This window comes from Hyperolius riggenbachi, chromosome 9 (genome assembly GCF_040937935.1).
Source record: "Hyperolius riggenbachi isolate aHypRig1 chromosome 9, aHypRig1.pri, whole genome shotgun sequence".
Classification (NCBI taxonomy): Eukaryota; Metazoa; Chordata; class Amphibia; order Anura; family Hyperoliidae; genus Hyperolius; species Hyperolius riggenbachi.
Window position 1 is genome coordinate 51,427,174 of NC_090654.1, and position 16,498 is coordinate 51,443,671.

The 16,498-nt window shown below is 47.2% G+C and overlaps 1 protein-coding gene across 2 annotated transcripts in view; it reads right to left on the reverse strand.

The window, feature by feature from the left end:
* Window positions 1-3,865: 3,865 nt before the first annotated feature.
* The window catches only part of KBTBD12 (kelch repeat and BTB domain containing 12), a 161,920-nt gene continuing 149,287 nt past the window's right edge, over window positions 3,866-16,498 (reverse strand). For both annotated transcript variants that reach the window (XM_068251530.1, XM_068251531.1), the window contains exon 6: window positions 3,866-4,295. In XM_068251530.1, coding sequence (XP_068107631.1) covers window positions 4,126-4,295 — 170 coding nt within the window. In that variant the 3' untranslated portion in view covers window positions 3,866-4,125. The remainder of the gene's footprint in view (window positions 4,296-16,498) is intronic.

Below are 16,498 nucleotides of genomic sequence, written 5' to 3' on the forward strand. Positions count from 1 at the left end.
CTTGGGGTGTAGACTATGCTAAAAACATTGGTGGAAAAACTACTATAAATGTTAATAAAGATGAGAAGGGTAAGTTATTACTTTCTCAGAAGGACAAACCATGGGTTAATGGAAAAGTATATACCGTAAGTATATTTATTATTGCATGATAGAGAACGTGTTTTACGGGTCTTGGCCTGCTTCCTCAGGTCAATACAAGTGCCTATACTAAAATATATATATATATATATATATATATATATATACATACCGTATATACTCGCATATAAGCCGACCCCCCAACTTTTCCCTGAAAAAACAGGGAAAAATGATTGACCCCCATATAAGCCGGGGGTAGGAAATGCTGGATTGGTGCAGCCCCCCAGTGTGTCCCGGTATAGCTAGTATAGTGCCCAGTATAGGTAGGTAGTGTCCAGTTTAGTTAGTATAGTGCCCAGTTTAGCCAGTATAGTGCCCAGTTTAGCCAGTATAGTGCCCAGTATAGCCAGTATAGTGCCCAGTATAGCGCCCAGTATGGGTAGGTGGTGCCTCAGTTTAGCTAGTATAGTGCCCCAGTATGGCTAGTAAAGTGCCCAGTTTAGCCAGTATAGTGCCCAGTTTAGCCAGTATAGCCAGTATAGTGCCCAGTATAGCGCCCAGTATGGGTAGGTGGTGCCTCATTTTAGCTAGTATAGTGCCCCAGTATGGCTAGTAAAGTGCCCAGTTTAGTTAGTATAGTGCCCAGTTTAGCCAGTATAGTGCCCAGTTTAGCTAGTATAGTGCCCAGTTTAGCTAGTATAGTGCCCCAGTATGGCTAGTAAAGTGCCCAGTTTAGCCAGTATAGTGCCCAGTTTAGCCAGTATAGTGCCCAGATTAGCCAGTATAGTGCCCAGTTTAGCCAGTATAGTGCCCAGTTTAGCTAGTATAGTGCCGAGTTTAGCTAGTATAGTGCCCAGTTTAGCTAGTATAGTGCCCCAGTATGGCTAGTAAAGTGCCTAGTTTAGCCAGTATAGTGCCCAGTTTAGCCAGTATAGTGCCCAGATTAGCCAGTATAGTGCCCAGTTTAGCCAGTATAGTTGCCAGTTTAGCTAGTATAGTGCCCCAGTATGGCTAGTAAAGTGCCCAGTTTAGCCAGTATAGTGCCCAGTTTAGCCAGTATAGTGCCCAGTTTAGCCAGTATAGTGCCCAGTTTAGCCAGTATAGTGCCCAGTTTAGCCAGTATAGTGCCCAGTTTAGCCAGTATAGTGCCCAGCATAGGTAGGTAGTGCTCCCCCCCAGCTCCCCGCTCCCCCCGCGGCCGCCGCTGCTATTACCTGCTTAGGCAGCGGCCGCTTCCTAATCCGCGTTCCCCTTCTGAAACTTTATCAGAGTGTATCACAGCAGCGCGCCCGGCGCTGCTGTGACGATGCAGGGGGCAGGAATGAGCGCGGCTCCCTATAGCGGCGATCTATATCGCCGTTACCAAGGGAACCGCTCTTTCCTGCCCCCTGCATCGTCACAGCAGCGCCGGGCGCGCTCCTGTGATACACTCTGAGAAAGTTTCAGAAGGGGAACGTGGATTAGGAAGCGGCCGCTGCCTAAGCAGGTAATAGCAGCGGCGGCCGCGGGGGGAGCCTCACATACAAGCCGACCCCCAACTTTTGACCCCCTTTTTGGGGGTCAAAAATTCGGCTTGTATGCGAGTATATACGGTATATATATATACCGTATATTCCGGCGTATAAGACGACTGGGCATATAAGACGACCTCCCAACTTTTCCAGTTAAAATATAGAGTTTGGGATATACTCGCCGTATAAGACTTAATAAAAATTAAAAAAAAAAACATCATATACTGGTGCTATGTATGAACAGATACTGGTGCTGTACTGTATGTGGTACCCAGTATATAACAGTATACAGGCAATTGACTGGTTGGATTGGTCAGCTATACCTCTCCCTAAGCGGATTGGTAAGCTCTCCCTGTTTATTAGAGCAGTATGGAAGAACAGATTGCGCTGTGCCATAAAACACCCCTCTTCACCCTTCTGGCCCCGCCCTTGTATCCTATTTACCTCCTTCTCTGCCTCTCAGATCCCGCACATGTGCGCCTGCGCCGCTTCACTACAGTCCTCAGCAGCGAGATCTGAGAGGCGGTAACAGGACAGGGCGTATCACCCGGCATCAATGACACCCGGCGTATAAGACGACCCCTGAGTTTTCAGGTGATTTTTAAGGGTTAAAAAGTAGTCTTATACGCCAGAATATACAGTATATATTGTACATATGTAGTAGCGCTCTAACCGAAAGTTCACATTATAAATCTTATATCTATTGTGCATTAATAAATATACTTTTTCTATTAACCTATTGTTTGTCCTTCTGAGTAGGTAAGAACTTACCCTTCTCATCTATATAAACATTTATAGTAATCAACAAGGGTGCCTCCACCAGTGTTTTTAGCAGATATCAGCACAATAACTTTTCGTTCAGAGCTTCATGAACCTGTTCCCTGCCTAAGATCGCAATGTGCAATTCCAAGCAGTACCTGGAGTAGTGTAAATCATGCTGTCACTGGACCCTGGAGCAGTAAAAAACGTGTTCTTTGATGTGTCACTCTCACCATCTAGCAGTGTGAAGGATGAGTCTGGGTTTGGCTGATGTAAGGGAAAACATAGCAGCCTACATACATAGTGTCAATTTGGTGTTGGAAGAAATGACTTTATTGCTATTTTACCGTCAATTTCTGCTGTCAAGGAATCGCTGGTGTGCATACAGTAAAAAATGGCGCCTCGACTCCGACTCCTTAGTCTAATACTCAACAGGGCTGTGGATTTTGTACAAAAATCTTCTGACTCCGACTCTTCAGTTTATGAAGCCACGACTCTGACTCCAACTCCGATTGCACAGCCCTGATTTTATATATGTATATATATATATATATATATATATATATATATATATATATATATATATATATATATATATATGTATATATCTATATTATGCCTCTTTAATAATAGAGAATTCACCATTGCAGAGAGTTCTGTACTTCCAACTTTGTGACAGCAGTTTGGCTGAGTGTGGTGTGGAGAACCATGACTGGTCTGGACAGATTCTAGAACTGTTCCCCATTTAGTACCGGTATGATTAGGTTGCACTGAAATGTCAACTGTAACAAGAGCTGAGCTCATCACCCAACATTACTGCCTACTCTTCCTGGCGTTTCCATATCTGAATGGGAGAAAATCCCACCGTCAGGAGTCCAGAAGAGTGAAAGCTATTATAGAAGCCAAGGGGAAAGCAACCCTGTTTTAAAGTTTATGGTTTTAAATGTAAGCGTTTCTCATGCACACATGGGTGATCTGCAGGGCCGGATTTACCATAAGGCACTGTAGGCACATGCCTATAGGTGCCTGGTGATGAAAAGGAGGCTCACGCCTCTCCCAGAGCGCCTCCTTTCCTCTGCAGAGTCCTGAGCAGAGTGTAAATGAGAGGTTACTCACCCAGCTCTTGACATTCCACTGGCTAAATCTACCTCCAGCCAGGGGCACCACTAGCTACTTAATACTGAGGGTACCTCTAGCTACCTAATACTTCAGGGCACCACTGGCTACTTAATAGTGAGGGTACTTCTGGCTACCTAATGCTAAGGGGCACCAGTAGCTACCTATGACAGGCAAGGGAAGTAAGGTAGAAGTGACAGCCAGCACTTGTGGTGCGCTTCGGTGGGGGTTTGCAGGTTCATGGAGGGGGAAGTCTAGGGTGCCAGAACATCTGTGTCTATAGCCTTCTGTGATGTAAATCCGGGCCTGGTGATCTGTTCACGTCTTCATACCTTTGGATATATAGCAGACATTTTGATCGGAAAAAAACTACATTAGCATTGTATATTGACAACCTTCAGCTTTCTGTAATCTACAGGAGAACTCCTCACTGAATTTATAATCCACACAAATCAAAGAACATGCTATTGCTCATAATGAACTCTACAAAAATGACTGAAGAAAGGCTATCTGGGCATTCTGGGTGGCATTTTTCCAATGCAGGCTGGAAGATGATTGGCTGAAAATCTGACATTGGTCATTTCTTTCACTTTGATAAATGAGGACTGCTTGTGTGGCCACAATCCCATAATGCAGCGGGGTCCATCAGAATGTTGACCAATCACCTCTCCATGAGGTCTCGTGGAGGTGGGAGGAGATCTCGAGGGTTTAGACGGGCTACAAGGCAGACGTCATAAGAATCGTGCATGGGGGCTCTGGTGCAGACCACGTTCCACTGGTTCTCCCATGGATCCAGCTCTAGAATCTCCTTCGTGATCACCTCATGTCGATCTGTAAAAAAAAATCGATAGTTCAAGATACTCAGTTCTCTATCTTTTCATATTGTATTTACAATTTCTTAAACAGAAAACAGAGGGGCAGAATTATCAAAGAGGGTACAAAGAGAGCCAGTGGACCTGCAGTCTTCCTAAGCACTTTGCAGAGGAACATTGTGTATCGTGGCAGCCATGGGTCTGGGAGCAGATGTACATCTCACGAACCTATTGGCTGAGAAGACCTCATGCCTTAAACTCCAACCCTCACCACACCCTAGGTCATGCCCCATTTTGCTGATAAATCCACAATAAATACAGTGGTTTGCAAAAGTATTCGGCCCCCTTGAAGCTTTCCACATTTTGTCATATTACTGCCACAAACATGAATCAATTTTATTGGAATTCCACGTGAAAGACCAATACAAAGTGGTGTACAGCTGAGAAGTGGAACGGAAATCATCCATGATCAGTGGTGCTCATCAGGAGTCCGGATATCCAGGTAACCTATATATCCGAACTTTTTTCCACTATCCGATTCAGATTCCAGATTTAAAAAAAAATCTGGATAGCTATCTGCGGATATTTGGGCGCGTAACGCAGATATCCGCGGATATTGCGGGTATCCTGTCCTGAAATACTGTAACAAAGGAGATGACGTCCTGGAGCCAATCAGAGGGCTCCCAGCAGAAGCCCTAGCAACCAATCAGAGAGGGGAATCCTGGCCAGCCCCACCTGACCTCATTGAGCCAATCAGAGGGCTCCCAGCCTAAACCCTGGCACCCAATCACAGAAAGGAACACTGGCCAGCCCCCCTGTATAATAAGGAGGGCTGCCATGATGAGACATATCGTCTTAGCTTGCTGAATGCTCACTGAGAGACATGCTCCAGTGCTGGTGGCCTAGCAAGGGCTGTACACAGTTATAAACCTAAAGCTGTTTCCGTGATTAACCCCTTCACTGCTATCACTACACTATTGTTAAATCATTAATTAGCTTAATTGATGTCATAGTGTGACAGTCAGAGTGTGTGCTCCAGTGCTGCTGGGCCTAGCAAGGGCTGTACACAGTGATAAGCTGTTCAGTGATTAACCCCTTCACTACTATCGCTACACTATTGTTAATTCGTTAATAAGCTTGATTGATGTCATTGTATGACAGTCAGAATGTGTGCTCCAGTGCGGCTGGCCTAGCAAGGGCTGTACACAGTGTTAAACCGAAACCTGTTCAGTGATTAACCCCTTCACTATCACTACACTATTGTTAAATCATTAATTAGCTTGATGTCATTTGTGTGACAGTCAGAGTGTGTGCTGCAGGCAGCTGCTATGTGTCTGTGTGTGTGCTGTGCACAGATCAGGCCAGCTGCTGCCTGCTGGCCAGCTATTAGCCTTAGGTATAGGTTAGGTTAGGGATTAGGGGATAGGATTACTGTGTTATTGTGTAGTTAGTACTGTAGTACTGCAGTCAGTGCTAGTAGTTGTTAGAGTAGTAGTACTACTGTGTTAGCTTTCTACAGAACTGCTGTGCTGTGAGCAGTGCCAGTGTGACAGTTAGTGTGCACTAGTGTCTTCTCCTCTGCTGTCTGACTGTCACGTGTCACTTGGCATGTGTCACTTGCCACGTGTCAGGTGGCATTTGCCACGTGTCACTAGTTGCCACGTGTCACTTGCCAAGTGGCACGTGTCACTTGCCACGTGTCGCATGGCACTTGCCACGTGTCAAATGCCAATTGCCACGTGCCACGTCCTGCTGCATTGCCCTGCTCCTGCTGCCTGTGCAGCTCCTACCGCCAGGCCAGGGTGCCACAGGCCACTGATACCACCTATATTTAACCCAAAACACAAGTGCTGCGTAATTTTTTGGAGGTGTCTTGGCTGAAAACTGTCATGTCCCAGTTGTGCGGTTGGACTTTGGACACAATGGGCTTGATTTACTAAGAGGTGCTAACCTACTTAGCACGTCTAAAGTCTTTAGGCGCGCTAACCAGGGTGCTAAGTAGGTTAGCACCAGTTTTCTCAATCAGATTGTGCGCTAAGTACCGCGTGCAAAGTTTAGCGCGCGCAAAGTCCTATGCGCGTGCTAAGTCCAATAGGCTTTAGTGGGCACTTCGCGCGGTACTTTGCGCGCGGTACTTTGCGCACGATCACTGCTTCTCACATTTCAACTGAGTTTAGACGTGCTAAGGGCCAGTGCTAAAGTTAGCACCATTTTTTAAATCAAGCCCAATGTGGGCTGCACGACAGCCATTTTGGGGGGGGGGGGGGGGGGATTTTAAGTCCCCACATCATAGACTAGTGATCCCCTTTACAAAATAATGATGCTACATGCCTCATATACCCTAAAAACCGTTTTTAAAGCAATTTAAAGGCCACTTTCGGTTTTCTATCCGGATCAGGGTTGCTCGTAAAACTACGCCAGTGCGAATCTACATGTCGTAGTCCGCAATGACGCATCGTAGTTCATAGACAAAGTTTAAAAACATTGCATATGTATTTCCACGTAGTCATAGTACCGCTATTCGAAGCTTCGCCCGCTACGCGTAGTTGACGTATGTATTGCAAAGTCAACTACGTGTGCGGTAACTGTGTCTATACGGATCATTGCGCATGCGCAGAAATATTATTGCCCTTCTGTACGTATAAAATTCCGCATTGGAAGGTGGAATGTACGCATATATTAGTTCACCCATGCACATATTTAGCGGATTATTGCGGAAATTTTTCTGCAAAAGCGTCCGCGTACACTATGCTTCGCACAAAGCGAAGCTTCCGTATTTTAACGCGTAGTCTACGAAATGCAAACGTAGCGACGTTTCTGATTTCGAAAACGTAATTTGCGAAGCGTAATTGCGTAGAACTAAGCGTAGCGAAGTTGGCTGACTACGATCTTCCCTGATCCAGATATCCGAATCCGCCCAGATACTGAGGTCGGATGTCCGATTCGGATCGGAAAATTTTGAACTCGGATATCCGACCTGGATCAGATATCGGGGTATCCGGATCCGAATCGGATCCGGATTTTGAAAAGGGTTGTCCGAGCAGCACTATCCATGATTCCAAACATTTAAAAAAAAAATAACTGCAAAGTGGGGTGTGCGTAATTATTCAGCCCCCTTTGGTCTGAGTGCAGTCAGTTGCCCATAGACGTTGCCTGATGAGTGCTAATGACTAGAGTGCACCTGTGTGTAATCTAATGTCAGTACAAATACAGCTGCTCTGTGACAGCCTCAGAGGTTGTCTAAGAGAATATTGGGAGCAACAACACAATGAAGTCCAAAGAACACACCAGACAGATCTGGGGTAAAGTTATTGAGAAATTTAAAGCCAGCTTAAGCTACAAAAAGATTTCCAAAGCCTTGAACATCCCACGGAGTACTGTTCAAGCGATCATTCAGAAATGGAAGGAGTATGGCAGAACTGTAAACCTACCAAGACAAGGCCATCCACCTAAACTCACAGGCCGAACAAGGAGAGCGCTGATCAGAAATGCGGTCAAGAGGCCCATGGTGACTCTGGAAGAGCTGCAGAGATCTACAGTTCAGGTGGGGAAATCTGTCCATAGGACAACTATTAGTCGTGTACTGCACAAAGTTGGCCTTTATGGAAGAGTGGCAACAAGAAAGCCATTGTTAAGAGAAAAGCATAAGAAGTCCAGTTTGCAGTTTGCCACGAGCCATGTGGGGGACGCAGCAAACATGTAGAAGAAGGCGCTCTAGTCAGATGAGACCAAAATTGAACTTTTTGGCCAAAATGCAAAACGCTATGTGTGGCGGAAAACTAACACTGCACATCACTCTGAACACACCATCCCCACTGTCAAATATGGTGGTGGCAGCATCATGCTTGGGGGTTGCTTCTCTTCAGCAGGGACAGGGAAGCTGGTCAGAGTTGATGGGAAGATGGATGGAGCCAAATACAGGGCAATCTTGGAAGAAAACCTCCTTGGACTCTGCAAAAGATTTTAGACTGGGGCGGAGGCTCACCTTCCAGCAGGACAACGACCCTAAGGCCCCGTTTAAACTTAATCAGTTGGTCCACGTTTTTTTCTTCTTCTCCATAGCAGTGCATTGTGAAAAAGATTTCAGTTAAACCGCGATAAGTGTGAAAGGTACCATAGGAAAACATGGGCATTACTTTAAGGCAGGGGTCACACTTGTCTTTCAGTTTCTACACTTTTCAGAAAACTGAAAGACAAATGTGACCTCTACCTTACAACAGCTAATGTAATTTATAGAGAAAACTGACAAATTGCGCAAGATGTCAGTTTTTTTTCTGCATGCGAAATCTGCATTAAAGTGTGACCTAGCTCATTGATTAACATGAGTTCTCAGTTGAAGTCAGTTTTTCTGTGCAGAAAACGCGTACAAAAGCCGGTAAGTGTGACCCCTGCCTAAAAATCAGTTGTCCTTTCAGTTATAACTGAGAGCAACTGATTAAGTGTAAATTGGACCTAAACATGAAGCCAGGGCAACAATGGAATGGTTTAAAACAAAACACATCCATGTGTTAGAATGGCCCAGTCAAAGTCCAGATCTAAATCCAATCGAGAATCTGTGGCAAGATCTGAAACCTGCTGTTCACAAACGCCGTCCATCTAATCCACAGGTGTCGAACTCCAGGCCTGAAGGGCCAGATCCACGCCAGTGTTTAGGATGGACTGAGAAAAAGGAATGTGTTCTACCTGATGGACCACACCTTTCCTCATTCAGACCCATCAAGCGGTGTCAAAAATGTATGAGGACCTCGGCCCTCGTAGGACCGGTTTGACATCCCTGATCTAATCTGACTGAGCTGGAGCTGTATTGCAAAGAAGAATGGGCACGGATTTCAGTCTCTAGATGTGCAAAGCTGGTAGAGACATACCCTAAAAGACTGGCAGCTGTAATTGTAGCAAAAGGTGGTTCTACAAAGTATTGACTCGGGGCTGAATAATTACGCACACCCCACTTTGCAGTTATTTATTTTTTAAATGTTTGGAATGATGTATGATTTTCATTCCACTTCTCACGTGTACACCACTTTGTGTTGGTCTTTCACGTGGAATTCCAATAAAATTGATTCATGTTTGTGGCAGTAATATGACAAAATGTGGAAAACTTCAAGGGGGCCAAATACTTTTGCAAACCACTGTATTTAATGAAATAGATGAACTTTAGGGAAGAAGAGGTAATAATACACACAAACCATAACATGTGCCTCCATTGTATATAAAGCCACAGAAACAAGTACTTGTGCACACTACAGTGAACTGATTTGTAAAAGGCTCCGAACAAGAGAACAGACAGAAAGCAGCGGAAGGAATGAGGCTGCCCATAATCAGACGCTTCTTTAAAACTAGCCGACTTTAGGCATGTGCCTACTGTGCCCATTGCTAAATCTATTCCTGCATGGGCTCAAGATCTTTTAAAGTGGACCTGAACTCTTGCACAGGACAGAAGGAAAACAGAAAAATGCACCCTGTATGTACAGTATATGTATTTAGAGAGTTTAGCCTGTCTAATCCCCCCTCATCTGAGACTAATCACCACTGTAATTTGATCCCTCAGTTGTGCCAGCTCGGGAATCTCCTCTGCTATGGCAGAACAGCTAATTTGTAAACACAGGATGTTAACCCTATGTCTGCTTCCATGAAAGAAGGAAGTAGACACCACAAGATTTGTATCAGCTGCAATAAAGAAATGTTTTTCTTATCTTTTAGAGCAGAGAGGAAGTTCTAAGTTCAGGTCCGCTTTAAACCACTGGACCACCTTCTGCATGGAGGTGCCAGGAACCACTGTCAGGAGGTCTGCTCAGGCTTATTAGTGCCTCCTCTGGCAGAACAAGTCCTGCAAGCAAGTTTGTAAAGGCTGCATGTTATGCAAAGGATTGTAGATTTATTACCCCCCCCCCCCCCCTGCCCCCCAGCCAGTACAGGTTTATATCAGTAACAGACTGGGAGCTTTGCTTAGGAGGAAGAAGGAGACAGGCTTCTCGGAGATGTGTAGGCAGATGTGTTGGGCCAGGTGTGTTTGTTAAGCTTGTTAAAAGGCAGAAATACATTTTAATTGTGCTAAGATTAGAACACTCCACTTTCAATTAGGCAAACATGTCTCCCAATTATTACTTTAGTTCAGCATTTACCGACATATGGAGGCATTCAAGCTCCAGCTTCATCTGCCGCTCTGCTCAGACCATAAGGCTTACTTAATAAGCCGCGGAGTAAAGTGCAGCGGCTCATAACAGCCAATCGCAAATTCCCTTCCCTCTTGTGCAGGTTTTAATGGCTGAGAATTAGTGTTGGGCGAACAGTGTTCGCCACTGTTCGGGTTCTGCAGAACATCACCCTGTTCGGGTGATGTTCGAGTTCGGCCGAACACCTGACGGTGCTCGGCCAAACCGTTCGGCCATATGGCCGAACTAAGAGCGCATGGCCGAACGTTCCCCGAACGTTCGGCTAGCGCTGTGATTGGCCGAACGGGTCACGTGGTTCGGACCCGAACGCGCTCTGATTGGCCGAACTGTCACGTGGTTCGGGTAAATAAATACCCGAACCACGTCATATCTCCGCCATTTGTCTGTGGGTTTAGCTTTGGGTAGGCAGGCAGGGTAGTTCGCGCTCCAGCCACGCTAGCCAGGGTCCCCCCCAGTCATTGTGTGTCGCTGCTGGGAATAGTAGTACACCGCTCGCTCAGCATTCTGTTTACTGCCACTCTGTGTACCTCGCTCAGCCACACTATATAGCATTCTGTTTACTGCCACTCTGTGTCTGCTGGGAATAGTAGTACACCGCTTGCACAGCCACACTATATAGCATTCTGTTTACTGCCACTCTGTGTACCTCGCTCAGCCACACTATATAGCATTCTGTTTACTGCCACTCTGTGTCTGCTGGGAATAGTGGTACACCGCTCGCTCAGCCACACTATATAGCATTCTGTTCACTGTTCTGTGTCTGCTTGGAATAGTGGTACACCGCTCGTTCAGCCACACTATATAGCATTCTGTGTACTGTTCTGTGTCTGCTGGGAACAGTAGTACACCGCTCGTTCAGCCACACTATATAGCATTCTGTGTACTGTTCTGTGTCTGCTGGGAACAGTAGTACACCGCTCGCTCAGCCACACTATATAGCATTCTGTTCACTGTTCTGTGTCTGCTGGGAATAGTGGTACACCGCTCGCTCAGCCACACTATATAGCATTCTGTTCACTGTTCTGTGTCTGCTGGGAATAGTGGTACACCGCTCGCTCAGCCACACTATATAGCATTCTGTTTACTGTTCTGTGTCTGCTGGGAATAGTGGTACACCGCTCGCTCATCCACACTATATAGCATTCTGTTCACTGTTCTGTGTCTGCTGGGAATAGTGGTACACCGCTCGCTCAGCCACACTATATAGCATTCTGTTCACTGTTCTGTGTCTGCTGGGAATAGTGGTACACCGCTCGCTCAGCCACACTATATAGCATTCTGTTTACTGCCACTCTGTGTACCTCGCTCAGCCACACTATATAGCATTCTGTTTACTGCCACTCTGTGTCTGCTGGGAATAGTGGTACACCGCTCGCTCAGCCACACTATATAGCATTCTGTTCACTGTTCTGTGTCTGCTTGGAATAGTGGTACACCGCTCGCTCAGCCACACTATATAGCATTCTGTTTACTGTTCTGTGTCTGCTGGGAATAGTGGTACACCGCTCGCTCAGCCACACTATATAGCATTCTGTTCACTGTTCTGTGTCTGCTGGGAATAGTGGTACACCGCTCGCTCAGCCACACTATATAGCATTCTGTTTACTGTTCTGTGTCTGCTGGGAACAGTAGTACACCGCTCGCTCAGCCAGAGTATATAGCATTGTGTTTACTGCCACTCTGTGTACACCGCTCAGCCAGACTATATACCATTGTTTACTGACACTCTGTGTACACCACTCAGCCACACTATATACCATTGTTTACTGACACTCTGTGTACACCGCTCAGCCAGACTATATACCATTGTTTACTGCCACTCTGATTCTGCTGGGAACAGTAGTACACCGCTCGCTCAGCCAGACTATATACCATTGTTTACTGACACTCTGTGTACACCGCTCAGCCAGACTATATACCATTGTTTACTGACACTCTGTGTACACCACTCAGCCACACTATATACCATTGTTTACTGACACTCTGTGTACACCGCTCAGCCAGACTATATACCATTGTTTACTGCCACTCTGATTCTGCTGGGAACAGTAGTACACCGCTCGCTCAGCCAGACTATATACCATTGTTTACTGACACTATATAGCAGACTATATAGCATTGTGTGTACACCGCTCAGCCAGACTATATACCATTGTTTACTGACACTCTGTGTACACCGCTCAGCCAGACTATATACCATTGTTTACTGCCACTCTGATTCTGCTGGGAACAGTAGTACACCGCTCGCTCAGCCAGACTATATACCATTGTTTACTGACACTCTGTGTACACCGCTCAGCCAGACTATATACCATTGTTTACTGACACTATATAGCAGACTATATAGCATTGTGTGTACACCGCTCAGCCAGACTATATACCATTGTTTACTGACACTCTGTGTACACCGCTCAGCCAGACTATATACCATTGTTTACTGCCACTCTGATTCTGCTGGGAACAGTAGTACACCGCTCGCTCAGCCAGACTATATACCATTGTTTACTGACACTCTATGTACACCGCTCAGCCAGACTATATACCATTGTTTACTGCCACTCTGATTCTGCTGGGAACAGTAGTACACCGCTCGCTCAGCCAGACTATATACCATTGTTTACTGACACTCTATGTACACCGCTCAGCCAGACTATATACCATTGTTTACTGCCACTCTGATTCTGCTGGGAACAGTAGTACACCGCTCGCTCAGCCAGACTATATAGCATTGTGTTTACTGCCACTCTGTGTACACCGCTCAGCCACACTATATAGCATTGCGTACTCTGCCAGTCAGTGTGTATATTGCTGGGATCAGTAATACTCCACTCACCGTCAACCACTATATGAGCTCAACATGAGTTCCCCAGAGACCTCCGCTGTGAGCAGCACTCCCAACAACAGCAACAGCCAACGCCCCACGCAAGCTATAACATCCACCCCAGCAGCCAGTGGTCAGCAGCAGCCCTCCCCGGAGGAGAACGTTGTGTCCATCAGTCCGTCGCCAGAGCGATTAATGAGGGCTGCCATTGAGGAGATGATGGGGCCTGATGTGGAGGAGGAGGTCTGGCTCAGGCCAGCATCCCAAGTTAATGTTGAGGACGATGAGGGGTCTGTGTCTGGGGATGTTGGGGTGGCAGAGGTGGTGGGTGGGTCAGACTCAGGAGAAGAGTTGTATGATGAGGATGATGATCGGGACCATCTGTATGTGCCTCAGAGTCCGACCCCGGAAAACATGTTGTATCGTGTGTTTAGGTACTAAAATCTGCGTTCCCTCCCAGTAGTGTTGGGCGAACAGTGTTTGCCACTGTTCGGGTTCTGCAGAACATCACCCTGTTCGGGGTGACTATATAGCAGACTATATAGCATTGTGTTTAATGCCACTCTGTGTACACGGCTCAGCCACACTATATAGCATTGTGTTTACTTCCACTCTGTGTCTGCTGGGAACAGTAGTACACCGCTCACCCGCCACTGTATAGCATTGTGCTCTGTGTCACTGCTGACAATAGTGGTACACCGCTCACCCACCACTGTATAGCATTTCTGTACTGCCACTGTACTGCTGCCAGTCAGCGTGTACTTTAAGGATAAGTGAAATGAGGAAGAAATCCGGTGAAAGAGGGAGGGGCAAGGGAAGAGGTGTTTCCCCTGACGGTTCACGTACAGGCCACAGGGGAGCACCCAAGAAAACCCACTCAATACTGCCCATGTTGTCCAGGACAACAACCCTCACAGATCCAAAAGAACAGGACCAGATAATTACTTGGATGACCTCTCAAGCGTCCAGCAGTGGGTTAAGCAGCACCAGCACATCACGCACGAGGTCCGAGTCCTCAGCCAGTTAAAGTCTGGGCTTTCTTTGAAGACTGCACTGAGGATGTTACCATGGCGATTTGCAAGGTGTGCAAGACCCGCCTGAGCAGGGGGAAAAGTATTAACAACCTCTCCACCACCAGCATGAGCCGCCACATTCTATCCAAACATCCCACTCTGTGGGCAAACGCGGCAGGACAGGGTACCACCAGCAACACTGCCTCCCTTGGGTTCACCAGACTCACCACCAGACCCGCCTCAGCAGCAGCAGTAGCCCAGCCATTGCGTGGTTCACAACATTCACAAACATCAGACGATGCTGACACTGTCACTTTCCGGACTAGTGCTCTTGAGGTCTCCCAGTGTTCATCAAACACAACAACCAACAGCCCTTCGGTGTGCAGCGCTACGGTTGAGTTGTCTGTTTCTGAGATGTTTGAGCACAAGAGGAAATTGCCAGCAAATGACCCCCGGGCCGTGGCAGTAACAGCCAGCCAGCATAGCCAAGCTTCTGGCCTGCGAAATGCTGCCATATCGAGTGGTGGAGACAAACAGCTTCAAGGGCATGATGTCAGTGGCCATCCCACGTTACGTGGTTCCCAGCCGCTACCACTTTGCGCGCTCTGCAGTGCCTGAGTTGCATGAGCACGTGGTCAGCTAAATAACCCGAAGCTTGAAGAATGCCGTTGCCTGCAAGGTTCACCTCACCACTGACACCTGGACGAGTGCGTTCGGCCAGGGTCGATACATCTCCCTTACCGCGCACTGGGTGAACCTTGTGGAGCCTGGCAGCGATTCCTCACCTGCTACGGCGCGGGTGTTGCCCACGCCGCAAACAGCTGGATAACAACAGCAGCACCTACCTCTCTGACTCCTTCTCCTCCAACGCATCTCAAAGCTGTACCTCATCCGGAAATGCTAACCCAGCACCAGCAGCAGTAGGATCGTGGAAGCAGTGCAGCACAGCTGTTGGCATGCGTCAGCAAGCGTTGCTGAAGCTGATCTGCCTTGGGGATAAGCAGCACACAGGGGAGGAAATTTGGAGGGGAATAAAGGAACAGACGGATTTGTGGCTGGCACCGCTGGACCTGAAACCGGGCATGAAGCTAGACACCTGGCACGAACTGGCAATGTACGCAATAGAGGTGCTGGCTTGCCCGGCAGCCAGCGTTATGTCGGAACGCTGTTTCAGTGCTGCCGGAGGCATCATCACAGATCGGCGTATCCGCCTCTCCACAGAAAATGCAGACCGTCTGACTCAAATTAAAATGAATCAATCCTGGATTGGAAACGACTACGCAACACTCCTGGACCCCAACCAAGTAACATGACCGATGAACATCTGGGATGGTTTAGCGTTTCCGGTCCCTGTTTATTGAACCTCTCATCTGTATTACATTTATGACTGCATGGCGGCAAAAAGCATTGCTGCTATATCCGCACGCTTTTTGTCCTCATGCAAGGCCTGGGTTGTTGTGTCTCACAAAGCGTGGCCTTCTCCTCCTGCGCCTCCTCCTGTTCCATCACGTGTGCTGCTGCTGCTGCTGGGTTACCGTTGCCGCGTGGTCCCTGTTTATTGAACCTCTTATCTTTATTACATTTATGACTACATGGCGGTACAAAGCATGCTATCCGCACGCTTTTTGTCCTCATGCAAGGCCTGGGTTGTTGTGTCTCACAAAGCGTGGCCTTCTCCTCCTGCGCCTCCTCCTGTTCCATCACGTGTGCTGCTGCTGCTGCTGCTGGGTTACCGTTGCCGCGTGGTCCCTGTTTATTGAACCTCTTATCTTTATTACATTTATGACTACATGGCGGTACAAAGCATGCTATCCGCACGCTTTTTGTCCTCATGCAAGGCCTGGGTTGTTGTGTCTCACAAAGCGTGGCCTTCTCCTCCTGCGCCTCCTCCTGTTCCATCACGTGTGCTGCTGCTGCTGCTGCTGCTGCTGGGTTACCGTTGCCGCGTGGTCCCTGTTTATTGAACCTCTTATCTTTATTACATTTATGACTACATGGCGGTACAAAGCATGCTATCCGCACGCTTTTTGTCCTCATGCAAGGCCTGGGTTGTTGTGTCTCACAAAGCGTGGCCTTCTCCTCCTGCGCCTCCTCCTGTTCCATCACGTGTGCTGCTGCTGCTGCTGGGTTACCGTTGCCGCGTGGTCACTGTTTATTGAACCTCTTATCTTTATTACATTTATGACTACATGGCGGTACAAAGCATGCTATCCGC